At 40.6% G+C, this 23,371-nt stretch overlaps 1 protein-coding gene across 1 annotated transcript; it reads left to right on the top strand.

Annotated features, from left to right (window-relative positions):
* The first annotated feature begins 1,074 nt into the window (after window positions 1–1,074).
* On the top strand, window positions 1,075–21,428 carry ZGRF1 (zinc finger, GRF-type containing 1). Its single transcript, XM_010001868.1, has 25 exons — window positions 1,075–1,095; window positions 1,195–1,275; window positions 1,392–1,448; window positions 1,898–2,083; window positions 2,584–4,750; window positions 5,042–5,124; window positions 6,342–6,515; window positions 7,192–7,294; window positions 8,782–8,951; window positions 10,060–10,198; window positions 10,719–10,903; window positions 11,375–11,562; window positions 12,158–12,297; window positions 12,713–12,859; window positions 13,354–13,468; window positions 13,809–14,068; window positions 14,637–14,796; window positions 15,325–15,402; window positions 16,261–16,408; window positions 17,048–17,175; window positions 17,500–17,623; window positions 18,064–18,240; window positions 18,354–18,494; window positions 19,118–19,373; window positions 21,313–21,428. Exons 1-25 carry the CDS (start codon window positions 1,075–1,077, stop codon window positions 21,426–21,428), a joined length of 5,544 nt encoding a protein of 1,847 aa, XP_010000170.1.
* Window positions 21,429–23,371: the final 1,943 nt, after the last annotated feature.

Here is a 23,371-nt window from a genome sequence, read left to right as displayed (position 1 = left end):
GCCTCCCTGGGCAGCCTGTCCCAGGCTCTGTGTGTGTGTGGAGAATGTGCTGTGTGAGCGTGTGCGAGCAGCGTTCCTGCTCATCCCTGCTCCCGTGGCATTCCCGGGTGTTAGAGGAAGCGTTTGCCTTCATTCAGCTGCTTCTCACAGCCAAAGGAGTAACTCTGTGTCCAGTAAAGACTGTCAATTTCCAAGGTTTCACACCCAGGGACTGTCAGGGAAGTGGCAGCTGTAAGAAACAGTATGAATCTTCCTTCTTGATATCAACTGTTTCTCTCGAACCCACAGCGTTCGAGGAGCTGCCGGGCTTCCCTTGTCTCCTGCCGTCCTTTCCCTCGCAGAGCTGTTAACAGGTGGCAGTAGAGGAGCTCTCCAAAGGGAGATGCAAATCGCAGTGTTGAGCTAAGAAGCCGGTATGTACAGCAGTGGGTCAGAGCTGTGTTGCTTTTCTCATTGTTTGTTCCTGTTTTCATCACCAACGGCTGTTTTAAAAGTTGTGCTCTGACTTCAAATATGTGAAGAGACTTCACAGGGCACTGGTTTTGACAGTTTATCTTTTGCATGAGCTAGGCATGCATGGCTAAGTCCAGACTCAATAACCTTGCAACAAGTTGTTCTGTTAATAACTGCTGTGTTTTTTTTTTTTTCCTGCCAGCAAACATAGTTAGGTTAATTTGTTAATTCTGCACAGCAGTACAATCACTGGAGTTTTCACAGTTGCCAGCCATTCACTTCAATTAATGCACATATATTCCCCTGAAAATCAGAAAATATATTGGCATCTATTAAAAAAACCAAACCTTTTTTACCAGTATTTTTATTTATTTATATTATTTTCAAGGTTTCCTCTTTTAAAAACCCACATCAGCTCTACCCCACTGTTTTCATATTGTTTTGCATCTTGCTCTCTTCTTTTTTTGGGGAGGAAAGGGGGAAGTGAACTGACATGTGTTGTTTAGTCAATTCATTTCCTTCACAGCTCTGGTAGATTCTGAACGTTTCCTTGTCTCTCAGGCTGTATGAAGATGTGAATATTTCTTCCATAAGTTGTTGGGTGACTGCTTTGTCAAAGCAATGGCCTCTCAAGAATTTACTGTAAGTAACACTTTGCACAGTTAAGTAGGAATTCATTTAAATACCCTGTAGCTGCTCTGCTATTTAAATATTTTCCTACTGTTTCAACATTTAAAACAGGTATTATACACTCACCAAAAGATGAAAAAATCAAAAACATGGCAGGATGGAATTCTGAGGATTGGAACTGGCAGAAATAAGGTGAGCAACTCAGACCTAATTCCTTTGGTCTTCATGTCACCTGCTGCTGCTGGACTTTCAGTGCAAGTCCAGTTGATCTGTGCAATAAAATAAGTTCTTTAAAATGCTCTTTACAGGCTGTCTTGTTTGATGATAAAGGACAATGCTTGGAGAGTGTTTTTATAAAATCTCAGGTACGTTTTGTTTTTTGTTGTTTGTTTTTGTCCTTGGTTATGGCTTGTGTTTCAGGAAGCATTTCAAAATCTTGTCAAGGTAGTACTTTGTTTTATTGTGGATAGCAAAGTCTTCCACAATGCAAGTAATGGAAAATAAAACCAGCTTCTATTTATTGATAAGTCTTGTCAAGAACCAATGTAGAGGCTTTAGGGAGCTATATTCCTTTTGGGTAAAATCTGTGTATTACAGTGATACATTAAATAAGCATCACTTGTAGCTAAGTGCCAGTGGTTTCTAGCATGCATTTATTTTAATCTAAGTGTTTTTATGGCAGCTGTGATATACTGGGTGTACATTTCTGAAATGTTTTACATACAAACATTTAGAAGACTGTATTTATTTAGCAGACTGTTACTGTTTCTTTTAAAGCACTAGTCTGTCCATGCTGCTGCTTTCTCTTTTCTAGGTGAATGCTGGAGATTATTTAGAAAGTGAACGATATTTGATCACAGTTGAAGCAGTTAAAGTGAATGAGGCATCTTGTGAGGATCAGCTAGGGAAAGCAGGAACTCCAGCAGCAGAGAGAAATGGTGTAAAACCTGGGGTTCTGCCTCCAAGACATCTGTCTGTTGGCCTGAAAAGGAAGTTTAGAGTATGTCTTTGTTTCAAGAGTTATGTCTGATGGTAACATGCATTTTAAAACATCCAGGACACATTTTTTAATGAATGGTAAATATATGGATAACGTCTTGACAGAATCCTAGAGTGGTTTGGGAAGGGACCTTGAAGATCATCTAGTTCCAACCCCCCTGCCTGGACAGGGACACCTCCCACTAGACCAAATTTCTCAAAGCCCCATCCAGCCTGGCCCTGAACACTTCCAGGAAGGGATCTTCCTGGTGTTTTGTTACTGTAAGCCAGAACATGTTACTGGTAGCTGTTTTTTCCAGTGTTTACTAAATCTGTTTGGTTTAGCAGGATTGCTATTGCTATTGAAAATCACAAGGGCTTGAGGTTATTTCTCTATACCTGTTGGAATCATCACGTGCTACTTGATCAGAATCTGTTTTATGGAGTGTGCCCTACGTTCAGCACTTGATTACAAAACTGTGTTCATTTCTGAGTGGAATTAATTCAAAATTTCTCTCCTAGGGCTTCCAAGGGCCACGCCAAGTTGAGAAGAAAATACCAGCAGTGGAATATGGAGAGAAAGCACCAATACTGCCTGTATCTGAGCAGTGTCAGGGTACTTTCCCATCCAAGTTTTATGTTACCTCTCCCTTATTTTCTACGGTTGGCAGGAAGGATGCAGCAACAAATCTATCTGCAGACTCCCAAGGAGGTGCATGTGTGGATGATGATGGAGAACACAGATCTGTCTCCTCACTGCTTTCAGCTCAGTTTCTTGACAGATGTCAGGCAACAGAGAAGCCAAACTCCCCCTGGTCCACTGTGAAGCCAGAATCTCTGATTGCTGGGGATGCCCAGCCTGGTGGTTACCAGGCAGTGTCACGCAACATCAGGAGCACAGCACAGATAATAGCTCTTTTGAAGGCTAAACCAGCACCAAGCTGCAGAGAGCAAGCCATGTCTGACATCACAGAATGTCATTCTAGTTCTCAGGCATCAGAATATGCAGAAAGTTCACCACATAACCAAAGCAGCACAATCCTACCTGCTTTTTCAGGCAACCCTGCTGAAAAACTCGTTCAAAATACTCAGCACTTGCCTTCTATGGAGCAAACTGTAAGTGACAAAAAGGAATGGAACCCTGAAATGCTGCTGAATTCAGCTGAACAACCTTGTGAAGAAGAAGTCACGTGGGGGAGAGATGACAAAAAGGCAAATCATCTAAGTCAAGACTTACAAGATCCCTCTAATACAAATAATTGCTGCTTAGCTGAATCCACTATCAATAGACTAAGCGACAGTCAGTTTCTCCCATCCTCAGGTGACATTTTGCCTTTAGCAAGTCCAGTGAGCTTTGAAAAAACTATCTCCAGGGACAGGGAGCAGTCAGTGACTAATGGTCTGAAGGAGAATTCATCTTTGGTGTTGCAAAGGGAGCTCCAGCCAAGACAAAATTCAGAAGGAGCCCCTAGTGACCCAGAGCTCTCTGTGGATATGACGGTGACCAAAACTGGAGTTGCAAAGGAGGGATTAAGTACAAGTGGCCAAGACTGTGGTCCAGATGAACCAGTGATGGAGGTTAACTTCAACCTAATGGCAGCTTTTGATTTTGATGAAGCAGACAATCCAAACCTGTGTGAAAGGGATGTGAATAAGCTCACTGAAGGAGATGTGCTTTCACAAAGCCCAGATTGCTTAAAGGAAGAGGATGCAGCACAAGATGCTGCTTTGAGACTTCGTTCCTGCTATGAAATGGTGACAGACTGTAAAAATGAAGAAGTCAAATGCTCAGCATTTGACACAGAGAATGATGGAAATCACTTCACCAGGAGAATCACTGAATTTTGTGACAACAAACTCAGAGGTACAGGGAGAATTGGAGGAGACTTGGCAAACCAGAGCAGAATGGAAGTGGAACTTCTGGGTGATGGACACAAGGTAAAAGAGATGAATGAAAGTCAATTAAGTAATGAAGCCACAAACAATAAGAAGGACCTTGATGGCTGTGCAGCACATATGATCATTGGCATGTCTGATCTGCCTGGTGACATGAATGTTAATGACTGTCACCCTAAAGCCAGTATGTTTGAGGAAACTGGAACTATTTCATGTGTTTCTGCCAGCACAGTAGTTTCTGCAATGGACAGAAGGACTGAAGAAGATGTTACAGAGCTTGGATGCATTAAATGCCCAGATGCTGACTTAGAACACTTCTGGAGCGCTAAAAGTGACATTAAACCAGGTAGTCCTTTGCTGGATTTGTCACAAAAATCAGAGTCCAGCTGTGGTTCATTCCAATACATTGGAGATGACCATCAAAAGGAATTTGTCATTTCAAGTAAGGAAGGTACTCTTATTTCCAGAAGTTCTGTCCACCCTTTAGGAAAAGGCCATCAATTTCCAGAGGAAACAGTGATAGGTGAAACTGAGTTTGAAAATGGAGAGAGCATAAATGCCTTTGGTGAAGCCTGCAAAGGTGAAAGAATAGGAATGGAATGCCTGAAGTCTAGGACAGTGGCTGAAAATGTATCAGATCTTCCTGATGAGATAAAAAATCTTGCTCTTCTGAGAGCTTTGACTCAACATAGCACAGCATTAGAAAGCTTACAGAAGATGAAGGAAAATGATAGCATATTCTCTGGAGCAGACACTCCTAAAAAGATATTTGAGCCTGTTGTGCAAGATGAAGGTGAGGTCAGCTTCTATTTTAAATTGAATTCTGTATGACTGAAGCTATTTGACCTCTGTACCCCTGTCTCTTTTGCTGGACACTTCATATTCAGGAATCATACTTTTGGAGTCATGTGTTGTGCAGTTTTTAATGTTTAAAGCAACAACGTGGGCTCCAAGTCTGTTGCTTTTGTTTGCTTTAGTTCATTTAAATCATAACTCTGCAATTATTTGCAATCCCAGTAAATACTCAGATGTTTTCATGTTAAAAGAATCACTGTAACTTATTATGCTTTTCCATCTCTTGTAGCTATAAAACAGTTTACAGAAATGCCTTACTCAGAAAGTATACAGGCATCTTCCTGTTCATACTTTGATTCTCCTGGCCTTATGGTAACCAATTTTTAACTACATATCTCTGTCTGTACAAGATAAATTCATTTTTCCAGGCTTCTTGAAAAAAAAATTCCTAGTTTATGACCTATGGAGGTTGAGCTAGAAGTTGTTTAGAGGCATCAACTGAGAAGCTAATGGCACACAGAAGATGTCCTCTTGCCTACCTTAGTGCCAGTAAATGTTCAGGAGGCTAAAAGTACAGCAAGAAACTTAATGCAGTTTGCAAGACTTGGTTACATTTATTATCACATTAAATATGTCTGGTGCTTCTTCACTGCACCATCTTCTTTTACCATCTATTTTTTCTTTTCTTTTACTATCTTTTTCAGTACAGAGCTTTCCTAGGAGTTTTAGCATTTGAGTTGGAATATACTGGCAAATCTGTTTGTACTTGATGTTTCACATTGATTTTTGTCCAGTGCTATTACTAGTCATTTTCTTTCATCCAAACTGGAAGATTTCTTTTTAATTTTTATTAAATTCTTCTCTTTCCCCTGTCCCACTTGAAAAGCAAACATAGTTTCTTATCCTGTCATGGATTGTCCTGGCTTCCAGATAAAAAGACTGTAATATAAAATGCTTTCACTTATATAAATAGATTTTTTTAGCTTAAGTTTTCACTTCAAATGGTTATTAAACCATTAGATAAATTAGCTTTTGATACTTTTATATGTAGCCCAACTGTGAAGACAATTTCTTACCAAAAACAGAGGCATGCATTCTACCACTAGCAGTGGCCCAAAGAGACCCTAGGACATCTGACTGCCATCCAAAGGTACAGTTTCTGTGGAACTGGGGGATAATCAATAGTGTTTCTTCACTCCAGTTGGGATATATTTCAAATTCAATTTGCAGTATATTACAAGAAGTCCTAATAAATATTAAACCAGGCTCACAATGGGCTTCTCATAACATTTTAGTACATTGGGCTGTGGGAGGTTTTCCACTGAGAGTGTTAAGCTCAAATGTTACAGTATATAAAGAAAAGACTAAACATGCCCTATCAGAATATCAGTTGTCTGTTGACAGAGACAGCAAAAACTGTATTGCTTGCAGGAGGGCAAGAGAAAGGCAAAGCATAGGTTATTTTTCTCCTTTTCTACAATTGCAACAGCTTATTGGGTTTGTATGTATGGAAAGTACCCTTATTGACTGTAGGTGGGTCCAGAGCAGTGCTCCTTTTCAGCTAATAATAATTCCAATGTATTGTGTAGCCTGTTGCATTTCAAGGGCACCAAGTGAAGGGATCAGCAGCTAGTGAGATGATGTGGAGAGCTCCCTCCTCACAGCTGGGATGGCAGCAGTACCCAGATAATACTGAGTTTGCAGCTCAGGGACTTCCCTCACCTCTGTTTTCAAGTAGTTATGTCCTTTCTGACTTCAGACAGGTAAACCATTTTTTAAAAATAATTATTCTTTCTAACCTCAGTGCAAGGAGTATCCTGTAAATTTAGGACAAAGGAGAATGCTACAGTCAAATGAAAATCACGAAGAACTGATCAGGGCTTTGTGGTTAAAACTTTGCAGTTAGACAATTATTTTTACTCATCTTTGCCACAGGACTATGCATTGGCAAGTTGTAACTTGTTTTCTTTTTATTCCCTCTGAACAGTTTCACTTTGAAAAATGTACATTGTCATAATGTGTGAAATGAAACAGATTTCTTGTAGGGAAAAGTGGCAAAGGGCTTTTATAATGACTGTTTTTTGGTGTTAGCAGTATAATACTCACCTCAACTGGATTTGAAAATTGGTATAAATGTGTTAGAGAGTTCCTAAGCAAGGGTTAAAACTTCCTTACTTTATGATTCTGTTCTCCTGGCTGCAAAGAAATATGACATGCAACATTAAATATTTTCTTTTTCTGATGCAGTATATATTTCAATATTTATAATAATAGAACAAAAATTATATTTCATTTTTTAATTCATGAATAGGCTAGAGATACTGAAGAAATATATCTAAAAATAATATTTAGAAAGAAGATTCATGGAAAGGTAGTATATAGAGACAGGATAAACAGTTCAATTTCTAACAAGTTTTTGCTTCTACTTTTTTGCTTAAGTCTCCAGATTCAAGAAGTCTTCATGAGGATGACACCAACTTTGTCAGAGAAGATTTTCAAAACCAGTTCAGCATTACTAGAGAGGCAAGAATAGATCAGTCCTGTAAGTGAAAGTAAATATAAAATGGCAGTGATTGGCCTCAGAACAATTATCCTGCCTGACTTCTGTCCTATCTGTATTTTTCCTAGCACTGGCATCGAATGTTTATTCTGGAGTTCCTCCATGGGCAATGTCAGGCTCCCCTTCACATGCCAATTTGAGACAAATGCAGTGCAATTCATGGGAATCTGACAAGGTGGGAATTGACTGTCTATTCTAGATCTTTTTTGGCTTTTTTTCCTGGATGTTGGTGGTAGCAATTTCTTATTTTTGCCACTGTTTTGTCTCAACTCTGAGAGTTATGTCAATTGTTTAGAACGATGAACAGTGACAAAAGAGCTATAGTGAAGTTGGATTTTTTCCAGTCCTTTGCTTGACATATTAATTCTTTATCTATAGATGATTTCTTCAGTAGGACTGACTTCCTCACTTGATCCAGACTCTACCGTTTCTCCAGCTTCAGGAAGTGAGGAAACCATTGGAGACATCCAGGAGCCCCTGATACACAGGATCTTGCCAAGTGAACCAGAACTTTCAGAATTGTTTTTCAGTAAGAAATTGTAGTTTCTAATTGCACTTTGCAATATGTTTTTTTGCTGGAAAATCTCTGAGGATTTTTGAAGCACAGTGAGTTGCAATATATAACAGACAGTTAACCTGGGCACTGAGATACACTGAGATATGTCTGGGTAACTACAGAGTTTAATTTGTGTTTGTCACATGTTTTTGACAGAGGGGTGTGCTGCTTGTTTTAAGCATGATTTTAAACAGTGTTTTCCAAATCAGCTGAATTAAGACTTGAATTCCATCCCTCCTCCCCAATTATATTCACTTGAAAGAGGCTTCAGTAGAGTGATTTAATTTTATAAAGACAAATCAGCTTCTAGTTTTGGAGGAAAAAAGCCTGTATGCTAAGGTTCTAATTCATATTCATGTTTCATTTATTTTCCTGCTTTTAGTTGTCTGCCATGTTTAGCTGTCCTCTCCCCCATTTCCAGTTGTCACATCTCAGTGACTGCAATTTCTTCCTGATAGTGAATTTAGTTGAAAGGATGGCTGTGGTACTAGAAGGCCTGTTTATTGATACTGGTTAATATTAATTTATACACTTCTGTGGGTGATCTTTTTGGAAAAAGGAGCAAACCTTAAGCTGGCTGTTTTGCAGTTGGCAGCTCTCACTGACCTGCCAATAATTTCAAAGTGGTAACCTCCAAAACACAGACATTTTCTTTTCTACAAATAGAGTGCCTACAGAAATGTGTCCTGAATATAGGGATCTAAGTATTAAAAGAATCATAGTTGAAATCACTCATGTTGTGTGGCAATTTCAGGTGGTGCTGCACGGGTATGGTAGAAAGAGCTTGTTGCTTACAAGACAGGATGTAAAAGGATGAACTTGGGATTCTTTCCTTAATGTTTTTCGTACATCTGAAGTTAATGTGCCATCTGTAAGTGCTACAAGTTGCTTGTAAGATGTATTTGCCCTGCAGGCCAGGAGAAATCCAGCTATCCAGAGGAATGCAACCTCTCCAGATGCAAGGCCCCAGTTAGACCACGGACTCCATTTGTCACTCTTCCTGATGCAGTTTGTCCACCTGACAACAAGGAGGTCCAGCAGTCCTTCAGCTCCTCAGTAGTCCATTTAGGCAACAAGTCAGTGGTATTTCCTATTGCTTTTGGCCCTCAGGACAGAAATTATGAAACCTCTGTGTTTGGAGAGTGTACAGAAGACAGACAAAGGGAATCTGTCCAACCAGTGCTCCCTAATGTGCCTTCACAATATAGACAAAGCAAGTGGCTAAAATATCAAAACAGTGCTCAGTGTGACTTGATAGCTCAAAACAGCGATGATGGGGAAGTGACTGATGACATCTGTGCTGAGAAGGTCCTTGGAATGCTGCTGGGTGACAGAGAGAGCAGCACTATGAATAGCAGTGCTCCAGACCCTGCACCTCTCCTGACAGCAGAGAGCACGCCTGGGGAAGGCTGTGCAAACACCAGCAGCCAAGATCTGTTTTCAGAGAGGAAGTTACTTTCTCTGCACTCAAGTCAGACGCCTTTAGCTGAAGCAACACAAAAGGTGTTAAGTCATCTGAGCTGCCACACTGTAACAAGAGACAGCCAGGTGTGTAACTGTTCAAGCAAATACAGTTAAAAGTGACAGAAACACATTTTCTCTGGACAAACTAACTGCATTTATCTGATTTCCTGCAAGATATTATCAGTAGTGTGGGCTGAAATGTTTCTCCCTACATAGTAACGCACCAGAATCTCAGCTACAGAACTGCAGCTGCTATGTATTTTTTTGAAGTGCCATTGACTGATCCTTTGTAAGGGTAATTCCTTGGCACACATAGTGCCAGTGTTAGATTTTTAAAGCTGAATATTGATGGCAGGAAGATAAAATAAAAGCTGTTGGTAGTTAATTTTACTCCTCTTGGTAGTCCTGTTGAATATGTGCTCCTGTACTTACTGTTAATAGAGGCTGCAAATATTTGTGGTGAAGGGGATTTCTATTTTGTTTTTAGAAAATTAAGTCTTCATTGAAATATCTTCACCTTGAAATTTCTGGGTGAAGAATGAGGCCTTGAATTTTTTCTGTGTGGTTGTTCGTATTAATGAGGGCACAGTATATAAAAGCAAAGAATGATAAAGAGAAGAAAAGTGGGTCGATTTTGTCTTCTCTGTACAGTAGCCATTGCCATTTATCAGCATTTGTCCCATTCAGACTTGTGCATGTTTTAATGCTTTGTTTTTCTGTTTTTTAGAACATAAGGATTTCTGAGTTGTCTTTTCCAAATGTGGATAAAGTAAAACATGCTGCCCTTCCTCAAAGGAAGGTTTCCATACCAACTGTGTTTCAGTCTCATGTTCACTACAAGCAGGTTTTTACAGCTGCTCTGACAGGTGTGTTTAACACAGTGCTGTGTAAAATCCCTTAATTTTTAAACAGTGCAATCCTGAAGCTTCACAAAGCAGGGTGAGAAGGAGAGAGATCATCAACATCATCTATTGGAACAAGCATGTGTGGATTTGGTTTTGGGTATATATTCAGTCTATACCCAAGATTGCAAAGGCAAACCAAAACACTTCTGTTCAACTTAGTATCTTTTTTTTTTTTTCTGTTTACCAGTCTTTAAATTCCTATTTAAGGGGTTGGTTGGGTTTTTTTTACACAGTTATTTAGTGTTTGGATCATTTGGGGTCACATACTTAAATGTGATTTGAAGGTAACAAACTAGAACAAATGAATTGCATGTGCAATATGTGAATTTTGCAGGTCACGTCATTTCCTTTAGGACTCATTCAATATTTTGATTTGGGATTTAATGTTTCAAATGAAAATGCATTTGTTTGGATGCTCTGCACTTGTGTAACCATTTTAAGGCTGTACTAATGATTCTTTTATTCTCCTTTCCATGTCAAGAGCAATTAAACATAATGCTATTTGAGTTGTCACAAAGATTACACAACGCTCTTTCCAAAGTGGATATATCATTTTACACTGCATTGAAAGATGGGCAAAGTGAGAGCAAAGCAAGCAGTGGCCCACTCTGCAACCACAGGCATCCTGCTAAGCTTGTTATGGTTAAAAAAGAAGGTCAAAACAAGGTGCTGTTTATTCCTTGTTTGTTTACAGGTTGGGGTGTTTGTTTGGTCACAGACTATATTGTGCAAACAACTATGGGGAAATTCTGTGTGATTTACCATGGAAAGTGGGATCTCCTTTACAGAGATCACTTAAGATCAGTTGTAGTAACCCAAGTCTCCAGAATTGTTGATGCAATAGTTTTCTCCAGGCAGAAACAGCTTCATGTATGTAGAGGGAAAGACCTGAATTTATAAATTCCTAGGATTTCTGTAAGGTGCAATTAGACACACTGGCTTCAGAAGCTGGGAGTTCTGGGAACACACCTGTGCTTTTACAGCCAAACACAGTGAAAACATAGATGTTCATCTGACTATTTCTATAGCAGCAAGTACTCATCCATTGCTGAACGTGTTTGGGTTTTTTTCCTTATTTCTTTTGAGATACTAATGATCTTTGTTGTTGTTTGTTTTCTTTCCCTCCTCCCTTCCTAGGGCCGTTTGTTCTATGCCTGTGACGCCCCCAAAGCTGAGCAGTGTTCGTTTTTCAAGTGGATAGAAGATGTGAACCCCACACAGCTAAAATCCAGGCCTAGTGCAGTGCTTCATGATGTAAAAAGCATTGGGACGTACCTCAGAAGTCAAAAGATTTCTCTCTATGAGGAATGCCAGCTTTTGGTGAGGTATTCTGAAACATGATGCACTTTTCACAACTCCTGTGTGAATGGCAGGATTGATAAATATTCCAGTGGTTCCGGATTTCAGTAGCATTTATGAGACCTTTTCACTAACTGCTTAAAGAGGCTGCAGTTTCTGTGGAGAAATGTAAAAGCCAAATTAATGAAGGAATAAGATTCACAGCAATGGGATTTCAGGTCAGCACTCCTTTCAGCAAGAATCTAAGCTGCTTACCAGCAACTTGGTTGATTGCTTAATGAAATCCCTTACGATTTTTGCATTTGAATTACTCTTAATTTAATTTTTTGGTAAGATAATTTGATTTATTCTCGTAGTGATTCTAATTTTAATGTTCAAGAGTTGTATCAAGGACTATTCTGTGCTGCTTAACTGTAGGAGAACCAATTCGACTATGGCTGAATACGGGGGAAATGTTTTGCAGCCGAGTTAAATGTATCTCAAACTGGGTAATGGTTATGAGCAACCACCAGATCTGTGCTGTGTAATTTGGTCCAGTCTGTGGAGCTTTCATGATTTTGGTGGTGAATCCAAGATGTGCCAATGGCTTAGATACTTTCTCTTAAAATTACAATTTAACAGGAAAGCCTTTGAAATGCAAACACAGCGGTGTAGTAAGTTCAGAAAATTTATGAATACACCTGCCAGTTTTGATGGTGATTCCAAAAGCAAATTATACCTCAAACTAAGCAGAAAGGAGCATTATTCTCTCTATAGCAAAGGTAAGTAAACCTTAAGCATCAGAAGAATTGTCTGTGTCATTTGCCTTTTCAAGGTTGTAATTTGTAATATAAAGAGAAAAATGGAATCCTATTTTTAAACTCCTGACAACCCTGATAATTCAGTTCTCATTCTAGAAGGGCAATGAACTATGAATTAATGAACATTAATTATTCTTGTAAATGTTCAGCTACCTTAGAAAATTATGACTTTCATGTCCTGGGATTTGCAGTGTGTTAAATCTGTGAATTGTAATGTTTCAGGAAAGCCCAGTATTCAAATAGTTGAACGGTAAGGAAAACGTGATGGTAACTTGATGATAACTTTGAAATCTCCCTCTCTGTGCTCTGCATTGTATGGTACAGGAATAATGTAGTGAGCTTTATATTCTCTGTGTATTTATTTTTTTTTTGACAGATGATATTTGGGTTGTTTCAAAGACTCTGAACTTTGATCCCCTTGATACTTTCATTGCAAGTAGTGCTTTCTTTGGACCATCCTCCAATAATGAAGTAGAATTGCTACCACTGAAAGGTTACTCCCCCTCAAACTGGCCATCAAATAGTAAGTTGTACACCAAGGGATTCAGAATTGTGGGAAACAATTAGAGAGGGAAAGACTGAGTGTGAATTAGATGACTGAATCTCTTGAGCAATCAAGGTCTGGAAGAGTTCATGTGCAGATTTTCAGACTTAATGCTGATGAAGCATTTTTATTTTAATATATTTTTAATATATTTTTATATTTTTTTTAAATGATTAAGCATTTTCTTTTTTCACATGAAATGTTTGGTGCAAACTTTCTTTGTGAACATAAATACAGATTATTTCATAACTCTACAACCATTACAAAATGAAACCCTGAAGCTGTATGACAATAAATCTTGAAGTGGTGTTTAGCTGTTGGCAGTGATCAACAACAGCAAAAGAGAGATATGTGGGTACTATTATAGGAGGCTGATGACCCTTATGGCATTTTGTAATTTGTTTCTCCAGCTGATCTGAAATTTTGGCCCATTGAATTTTTTCCTGACTTTTATTTTTCTGTGGCCTTTTCAGTGTGTGTTCATGCCTTGCTGGTCTGCAATGCCAGCAGTGAGCTTACATCTTTAAGAAATCTGGAGGATCACTTCACTCCAGCAACATTACCACTCATACCATATCTCCTGAAAATGTAAGTTACTGTTCCAGTGATACTGTGAGTGCAAGAGATGTAAAAAGGTACAGAAAAAAACCAACAAAAATACCTGTTAAAAAGTGAATGAGGCAAATTAAAATGAGAAAAACAGCACAAGGAATGAACCATTGACAATGCAATTTTCATTATGTGAAAATGAATATGTATCTGTTGCTTCATTCTAACTTGATTATAAGTTTTCCTTGTGTTATTTTTTTTTCTTAAAGTTTACCTGCAGCCCACATTTTCCTAGAGTTTAAAATTATTATGACCATTAGGCTGGTAGTGCAGTCACTGATCTACTCTCCACAACTTTTGACCATCATGTTCTCCTTAGGAATTTTGATTCTGAAAATGCTACTAAAAGGGTCAGCAAAAGAAAATTTATGCCACCTGCCATCAGCCTGAAACAGACAATGGTGTCTGGGCCTGTCAGCACTGAAGTGGCAATGGGACTTGCTGAAAAGATGATCCAAACATTCTCCTTGAACCCAGATCAAGCTACATCACTGATTCAGATAGCTCAGATGATGACCTCGTGTGAAAATACCAAACCAGTGGAAGAACATCACATCTTCCCCATCACAATCATATGTGGTACATAGCAGATAATTGCTGTTTTTATGAAAAATTACATTTTTGCTGCTGTTGTTTATCTGTAAAAATGCTAATTAAGGTGTGATGCCAGTGTTAGTGAAATATCCCTAAATTCTGTCTGTGATGAAACAGACTTGTTTCCTTTTATCATCTACTTATCAGTCCAGGCAGACTTAAAGGGAGATTCTTATGTCTAGGTACATGTTGCCTTAATTTAAATGTAGTGCACATACAAGCTGAGCTTGAATAAACTGCCTCTATGTATGGAATATCCCTTTAAATTCTTTATTAACACTGGCCTCACCTGCTGGTGCATTTCCTGAAAATTCATTCCTTGGATGTGGCTGCTCTGATAATGACCTTGACATTACAAGATCCATTCTGTTAGCACGGAGCTTTTGATCCTTGGATTTGTGTCCTGCCTTTTGCAGGATCCTACAGAAGTGTAGAGTTCTTTCCTAGCAAGGTCTACACCCAAATTAACTGATGAAGTTATAACAGTTGATTAAAACTGTACTTCCTAGAAAACATTCACTTGTAACTTTGTCTTTTTCTTCCAAAATCCCAGGTGTTTTTGGAGCTGGAAAGAGCTATCTGCTGTCTATTGTGATCTTGTTCCTAGTGCAACTCTTTGAAAGCAGTGAAGCTACTGAGGGTCCCAGGCCAACTCCTTGGAAACTTCTGATTGCTTCTTCCACTAATGTTGCTGTTGACAGGATACTGCTGGGGTAGGTTAGTGAGATTTTTACAGGCTGTTGTTCCAAAACCAGTAATGGACTCATATGGTAAAGATAAATGTGTTGATATTTCCAGTGTAACACTTACAACATCTAATTTACTCTTCAAATTCATCATGACAGACAGCAGGATTGCTCAGGAAGCAGCAGTAGGGGCAGGGGAAGGAGGGATGGAGAGAGAGGGAGGAGCAGATTCATACTGTGGGAGCTTCAGCATGAAGCTAACCTGAAATACAACTCATAGCTTGGAAGGATAAAAGGAAGAGAAAGTAAAAATGGGAGACTGTTTATGAGAGGAGAATCGTAAAAGCATGAAGCATTTTTGTAACAAATCATGATGAGGTAATTTACTTTGAATTACTTGAATTGTGTCCTGAGTTAATTAGTTTGGTTAATCACAGGATTTTTTGTCCTTTAGTGTTCTGCTGGGTCTGTTAGCCATTCTAGAGCCACTTATACATTTTTCAACATTTCTTTTTTACACTTCTGTAATGTGTTATCACTTCTTTTTCTTTGAAGGCTACTTGATCTTGGATTTGAGGATTTTATCAGAGTGGGAAGTATTAGGAAAATCACCAAAGCAATTCTTCCCCATAGGTAAGAGTCTTAATCTTTGAGGGTCTGAAGCAATTCTAAGATTCATGATAGCATGCATGCTGTAAAATTACTATTTTGGAGTAATTAAAAATCTGATTGCAATATATCTATCTCAGGGCTGCTTTTTTTTTCTCCCCCCCTGCACAGTGGAGAAATTTTACCTTGATTTAGGAGTGTCACTTCTTGCTGAATAGAGTTAATGCTTTCACATGGAAGGTAGTAGAGGAGAACAAAATAATGGCAGTTACAGATTTGGGAGTTTAGACAAGGAGGAAAAGCAAAACAGACAAGACTTGAATAGACATTTACTGCTGTAGTGATCAGAACTAGGAGGAAGTAACCATGAATTTCATGTTTAGAGAATAAATGGTAACAACTCATGAATTCTGTATGACTTACCCAAGTTATCTTTGCTAGAGTGTTCTGGGGTTTGTCCTTTAGCTACTGAAAAGCAGGCAATCACATTGTACTTCCAACATCATCTGAGAGAGCCAAGTTCAAGATGAATAAAGATTAGATTTCCATTCCTTGGTGTCAGTAGCATACCAAGGGTATCAAATGGTATAAAAATGAAAGGCTGAGTTCTGCTCCACTCTGAGATCAGATGTGTACTTTGGAGAAGTCATTTACTGCCTGTATGTCTCTGGTTAGGGTGGTGAGGTCTGAGCTGGTGGGATAAAGGTCTCTTTTAAAACAGGTATTATCCTAGTCTGTCTCAGCTGGATTTGGGATAGCACGTTGTTGTAAAGCAGTGTTATGTATAAAGTATGATTATTTGTCTATATTGGGTGTTCTCTGAACCCTGAGAGCACTGTTATTTTCAGTGATTCTAATGGATGCTATAAAATCTGTGTGCAGTTTACATGCTGGCTCAGGAAATGAAAACGAGCAGTTGAAAGAGCTGCTTGCTCTCATGAAAGAAGATTTAACTCCAGCTGAAAAAATGTATGTGAGGAAGAGTATTGAGCAACATAAACTGGGCACCAATAAAACCATACTGCAACAGGTACAAAGTGGTGGGATGGGAAAGTGGGGATTCACTGTTCCAGCAAATGGAAACTGGGAATCCTGTCTCACACCTGCCACACTCCTCGAGTTTTGAAAAATAAAATGAATGGTAGGACTAGGACAGGTTGGATTCCACAGGTACAGCTTAGTGTCTCACCTGTGTATGACTTCTCTGAGTTGACCCAGCAGTTCCTGCCTAGTGATATGAGATAGAAACTCTTCTAGAACTTCATTGCAATCTGATTTACTGTTACCTTATCTAGTTTACAAGGTAGGGAGAGAAAAATTTCTGAGTGCAGCTCAGAAAAGGATCGTGTCATCTGAACTCCCTCTCTACCAGACCAGATCTGGTCTTAAATGAATCTGTGAATGATTCTAACATATAAACACCCCAACTGTAAGAAATGGTAACTTCTCTGTGTGCATACAGTTCTTTTGGCTAGAAATTAGAATGTAATTCTTTACTGGAAACTAGAATATCACTTTTGAGACTCAGAGAGTATGCACAGCATGTGGAACCACTGACATTAATTTAGGTGTATTCTGCTGCTGAAGCTAGCTATGGACTATGCAGAGATGAACTGTTAAGTGACCTTAATTTTTCTGTCTCCCCCTTTTCCCCTCACTAACAACCCAGGTAAAAGTGGTTGGGGCCACCTGTGCTGCCTGCCCGTTCCCATGTCTGAACGCTCTGAAGTTCCCCGTAGTGATGCTGGATGAGTGCAGCCAGATGACTGAACCTGCTTCTCTCCTGCCTATTGCAAGGTACAGCCTTCCTGCTTCAGGGGTTTCAGAGGAGGAAGAACTTTAAGTTAGCAGTGGCACATCCTCAGATAACTGCTAAACTTGCACATCTTTTTAAGAACACCAACTCTGGGGTCTCATCTTAGAAAGCAAGAAGAGTGATTTTAAATTGAGACCTGCTTTTAGGTGCCCTCCTTGAGTTATAACGTTATTTTAACTGCAGAAAGAGGGTGATGGAGAAGGAAGCCTGATGGAAACCCATCCATCATACATAAAACACAACACATGTTCCATTATTAATAGTTTGACATACCTTTCCTTGTTTTTTTAAACCTTCTTCTTAAGGTTTCAGTGTGAAAAGCTTGTCCTTGTTGGAGACCCGAAGCAATTACCACCAACTATCCAAGGATCTGAGAGTGTTCATGAGAAGGGATTGGAACAGACCCTCTTTGACAGGCTCTGCTTAATGGTATGTTCTGCTAACCACAGCTTTGGAGGGCAAAATGGCCAGTCCACTGAAGTCATTAGAAGAATTCTGGCTTAGATCTCAGAGGGATCAGCCTTTTAATTAAGCAGATTCCATTCTAGTGTATTTCTCTGGAAATGTTATTTTCCCAGTGCAGGGAAATTTTAAGTGTAACAAATGTAAATGTAAAAGGAGAATGGATTGAAAAAAAATAAAACAAAACAGACAGGTTCTGCCTCATCTTCTTGTGCAGTTTTCAACCCAGGTAGAAGAATCAGGGGCTGCAGTACTTGTTTTAACTTTTGTTGAGATGAAATGTATGAAGGTTAAGCCAGCTTAGTGCAGGAACTGTTTGCACTGATTTCTTGTTTGACCTAGCTGGCATTGTAAAATATTTTATCCCTCTTTTTCCTAGTCACAGTTTCTGTGTGATCACTCTTTAGGGCCATAAAGCCATACTCCTTCGGACACAGTACAGGTGTCACCCTGCTATCAGTTCCATAGCCAACGAGCTGTTCTATGAAGGAAATCTGATAGATGGTGTTTCTGAGGAAGACAGGAGTCCTTTATTGGATTGGCTTCCAACACTATGTTTTTATAGTGTTAACGGGGTAGAACAAGTAAGTTTTTAAATAATTCTTATATAAAAAGCTGATTTTGTAGTTTTTTTCCTCCATTCTGCTTGCATTCTGCTGTTTCTGACAGCTAAATTGGAAATCTTCCCTATTTCCAGATTGAAAGAGACAACAGCTTTTACAACATGGCAGAAGTTCATTTTACAGTCAAGCTCATCCAGTCTCTGATTGCAAGTGGAATAGAAAGCTCTGCAATTGGTGTGATTACTCTTTATAAATCACAGATGTGTAAGGTTTGTGTCATGTCTCATCAATAAAACAGCTTTCTGAAGTGTGTTTGTTTATTCTAAGCATAGGCTCCATTTCAACTAGGAAGAGCCCACTAGAAGTAAGGAGATAATGCTGGATAAGTACACTACAGTTTGCCATAATTTCTCTTTATTATTAAAAAAATAAATCTACAAATCTATTGGGTTTCTTTCCCCTCTAAAATTAGTCAAAAGGTTCAAACATATGATTAAAAAACATTCTGTTTGTTGTCATTCCATGTGTGTACTCAGAAAACTGGCCAATTGACTAGTTCATAATTATCATAGATGACTTGGGGGCTGTTACAAACAAGTCAGTGTGACAAGGACAGGTGACAGAGGCTCCATCACCTGCTTGGCAAGGCTGGAGCTGGACCTCACCCATCATCCCAGGCTGTAGTTAGTAAGCAAAAAGCCCTGGTTGCCACACTGATTGCACCCTTGTTTTGTCAAATAGAGGTTCATGGTGATGATTCTCCTGTGATGACCTGAGGTTTTCCTGCCACTGCACTCTCTAGTGTCTTGGTTGTGTGGGCTCAGACTTGTTGAATGTGTCTGCTCAAGACGAGCAGCAGAATTCCTCACCATCCATGTCCATCTGCCTACAGATCCAGAACCTGCTCAGCAGTGTGCACTCCGAGGCATTTGACACCAAAGCTCTCCAGGTGTCCACTGTAGATGCCTTCCAAGGAGCTGAGAAGGAGATCATCGTCTTGTCCTGTGTGAGAACAAGGCAAATTGGCTTCATAGACTCGGAAAAGAGAGTGAATGTTGCGCTGACGAGAGCCAAGAGGCATTTGTTGATTGTTGGAAATCTGCCCTGCTTGAGTAGGAACAGACTGTGGGGAAGAGTGATTCATCACTGCAAAGGTAATCTGTCCTTTTCCTGAATTTTTTAAACCATCTTGTAATTCAACAAGGGCAAGTGGTAGAATCTTGCATCTGGGGAAGAATGACCCTGTGTGCCAGTACAGGTTGGGGGCTGAGCTGCTGGAGAGCAGTGTAGGTGAAAGGGACCTGGGGGTCCTGGTGGGCAGGAGGATGACCATGAGCCAGCAATGTGCCCTTGTGGCCAAGAAGGCCAATGGCATCCTAGGGTGCATTAGAAAGGGGGTGGTCAAGAGAGGTTCTCCTCCCCCTCTGTTCTGCCTTGGCGAGGCTGCATCTGGAATATTGTGTCCAGTTCTGGGCCCCTCAGTTCCTGAAGGACAGGGAACTGCTTGAAAGAGCCCAGGGCAGAGCCACAGAGATGATGGAGTGGAACATCTCCCTGATGAGGAAAGGCTGAGGGAGCTGGGTCTCTTGAGCTTGGAAGAGACTGAGGGGTGACCTCATCAGTGTTTGTAAATATGTAAAGGGTGAGTGTCAGGAGGACAGAGCCAGGCTTCGTTCAGTGATGTCCAGTGACAGGACAAGGGGCAGTGGGTTCAAACTGGAGCACAGGAGGTTCCACGTGAATATCAGGAAGAACTTTCCTGTGAGAGTGACAGAGCCCTGGGCCAGGCTGCCCAGAGAGGCTGTGGAGTCTCCTTCTCTGGAGACATTCAAACCCCCCTGGACACGTTCCTGTGTGATGTGCTCTGGGTGACCCTTCTCTGGCAGGGGAGTTGGGCTGGGTGATCTTTCCAGGTCCCTTCCCACCCCTAAGATTCTGTGATCTTGTGATACAGCTCATCTTCTTTAACTAAACTGTACAATGAATTACAGTGTATAATACACTATATATTATGCTGTATATATACATGCTATACAAAACAGTATATTTATTACATCTAGAATACATCCTGCAGGGAAACACAAGTATTTCCAGGTGTGCAAACTGAATGTTTGCAGTTTTATCTGCAAACTGGTTTTATGCTTGAAAATACAATATACTTTAACCTACCCAGTAATGGGGTTTCTTTTTCTTCTTGTGGTGCCATCAGAACAATACACAAAGAGCAGGCTGATAAGGAGACCTGAAACCTTTTATTGCATTTCTAGTCCTTTCCCAGGTTGCTTTATGTAGTAGGTGCAGGCAAGTTACAAACAAATTCTTCTATACAGCAGCATCTCTGAATAGACAGTGGTTAAAGAAAGGAAATAAAAATGTGTAGTGTCTTCCTGCAATTAGGGCTTCTTGGTTTTGGAAGATAAATTTTGAACTGCTAGAAAAAAAACCAAACCAAACCAAAAAACAAAGCTACTGGAGATGTGTGAACTCTACCAAGTGATTCCTGATTGCTTTGTTTCCAGGTCACTGTCTTGTGAGTGACATGTGTTTGTTTTCTTGGGTCACAGAGAGAAATACAGTTTTGAAAATCAGTTTCTTTATAGGTTCCACACATTTGCTGTGACCTTTACTGCAACTGAGTGTTGACATATTTTGAAAGCTATTCCTGTTTTTAAAAAAAAAAAAGCAACCCAAAAAACCTGTCTTCACCCTTTGCAACTTTGCTCCAAGGTGTTTAAAAGGCCTGAGCAGCCTCTTAGTTCTGTGTCTCTCTTCACTCTCTGAGATCCGTGTGCTCTGGAAAGACAGGTCGTAGTTTCTCCTGCAGGAGAATCTTCCCTTAGCACATACAACAAGGGGAGCTCTCAGGCTGTGAGGCAACAGATCTCTGCAAGAGCAGGTGCCAAAAGAGTAATGATTTTGTTTACCTACTTGGCTGACATCAAAGGAGGCATCTGAAGAAGAACCATTTTTGAAGTAGAAATATTATGGCCACTGGATGGGCTTAGGGAAATGGCCCTTCTCACCAGCACAGCCTAATTCCACGCTGGATGCTGTAAAGGGAAATGTAACGATCCTGTTTGTTGCTGCTTTTAGGATGGGAAAATGGACTGCAACATGTAAGCCAGTGTGAGCAGCAGCTAAACGACATTCTTAACTGTTATCTGGAGAAATGGAAGGAAGAGGAAGAGAATGAGAAAAAGGAAAAATGAACCGTGCACCTATTTTATTAAGAGGATAAAAATTGTGTGTCTGTAAAAATTATCAGAACAACTGAAAATCTACTATTTATGTGATGTGGGGAAATGTTGTTTGTATCTCAGTGCACTGACACTTCTGCTTGTTTGTATGACTAAAAATGAATAAAGTAACTTTATCTGCCTGATAACTGAAATCCTTTTATGCTCACCAAGCACCTAATTGTACTATCTGAAGAGCAGCTAAAATGAGCTGTGCACGGAGCATCATCTCTCAGAACAATTCTGTCATCTTGCAAATCAGTGACATCTGGGAAGGAACAGGGCTGACATGGGATAAATAAGACCTGGAGTATTTTCTTCAAAGAAATACTACAGGTCCTTGCTCTATTAAATCTGCTGTCAACAAAACAAAACGAGAAGGGACTGACCTGCCCCTGGATGGTTTTTATACAAGTTTTTAAGAGAAGCTCACTCAGCTGTGATTTTGAAACTACAAAAACCTGATGGTTTTGGTTTGGGCCAAGAATGCTCCAACAAGAAAAAATGGGCAGCATCTCAAAGGTGGAGAGAGGAGTTAATGTGGATGGTGGGAGAAACATGGATGTTGTAAAATTCCTAGGTGCTGCCACACTGTTAAAAATTCTTCCAGGGAAGACTGAGAGCCTGCCATAGAGCAGGCATCCCACTAGCATTGAAGTTACTCCAAGTCATCTTCTGCTTGCTTTTCATGCAGCTTTGGAGTAAACCACCTGGTTGAGGAGCTCGTTGCAGTTGTCCCTGGAAGGAGATCAGGATGGTGGGAAACACTCCCAGAGCTCCAGAACAGTTCCAGCATGTCCCGTGGCGACGGGACAGGTTAGCCCAGGATATCATAAGGAGAAGGGCTAAGGAGGGAAAAGGGAAAGCTTATATTCAGGAAGATAACTGAGGTTCTGGCTGCAGATGTCAATGTGTGTGGGCTGGGAGTGGATTGGCCAGTGAATCAAAGCAGGGACCTGATGATGGGGTCGCCCTCTGGGGTAAGGATCCGTGCTGGAGCTCGGGGAGCCTGTGGGAAGGAGGTGGAGAGCCACTGCTGGGGGAGCAGTCTTGCTGAGGGGTGAGTCAGATACCCACTCGTGGAGACTGTTTCTTCTAGCTGTGTGCTGGTGGTTCTCAGCTGAGGGAGAGGATGCAGGATTTTAGCCAGGCCCTGGTTGGATCCTCAGTGGCAGATGTTCCAGCCCTACTACCTGCAGTGGCTGAGGGAGGGTTCAGGGTTTTAACACATCCCTGTGCTTGGAAGCAAAGGCAAAATGCAGTTTAATACCTGCCTGAACCCTTCTTAGTTGTCAAAGATGGTTTTCTTCCAGCTGTTGCCCGAGTGCTTTTGCAGAGGCTGCCTTTGAGCAACATCCTTGATGCTCTTAGTTTATGGATTAGATCAACCATAAAAAAAAAGAAAGCCAAGGGCATCCTGGGTTGCAGCACCAGCAGGTCCAGGGGGGTGATTCTACCCCTCTGCTCTTTTTGGGACCTCCTCTGCAGTGCTGTGTCCACCTCTGGGGTCCTCAGCATGGGAAAGACATGGAGCTGGTCCAGTGGGACAAAAATGGTCAGAGGGGTAGAAAGTGTCTCCTATGAAGACAGGCTGAGAGGGTTGGGGTTGTTCAGCCTGGAGAAGAGAAGGCTCCAGGGAGAGTAATTCTAAGCTGGAACAGGGTAGATTTAGATGAGAAATTAGGAAGGAATTCTTCACTGAGCAGGTGAAAGCCCAGGTTGCCCAGAGCAGCCCCATCCCTGGAAGTGTTCGAGGGCTTGGAACAACCTGGGCGGGTTGGAGGTGTCTCTGCTGAGGTGACAGAAACCCAACAACTAAGGAGAAGAGTCAATGTGTAACGTCCCCGGGTGACCCTGACCCGAACCGGGCGGTTCCTCCCGCCGCCACCAGGGGGAGACACCGGCCCGGCGGAGCC

Source organism: Chaetura pelagica, unplaced genomic scaffold, assembly GCF_000747805.2.
Source record: "Chaetura pelagica isolate M959 unplaced genomic scaffold, ChaPel_1.0 scaffold367, whole genome shotgun sequence".
NCBI lineage: Eukaryota > Metazoa > Chordata > Aves > Apodiformes > Apodidae > Chaetura > Chaetura pelagica.
The sequence above is the reverse complement of the archived record's forward strand: the minus strand, read 5'-3'. Positions and strand labels throughout refer to the sequence as shown.

Coding starts and splice junctions, on each gene's coding strand:
- ZGRF1 (XM_010001868.1), top strand. CDS start 1,075: ATGGCCTCTCAAGAATTTACT. Junction 14,069..14,636: donor CCCCATCACAATCATATGTG/GTACATAGCAGA, acceptor CCAAAATCCCAG/GTGTTTTTGGAGCTGGAAAG. Junction 14,797..15,324: donor GTTGACAGGATACTGCTGGG/GTAGGTTAGTGA, acceptor TTTTCTTTGAAG/GCTACTTGATCTTGGATTTG.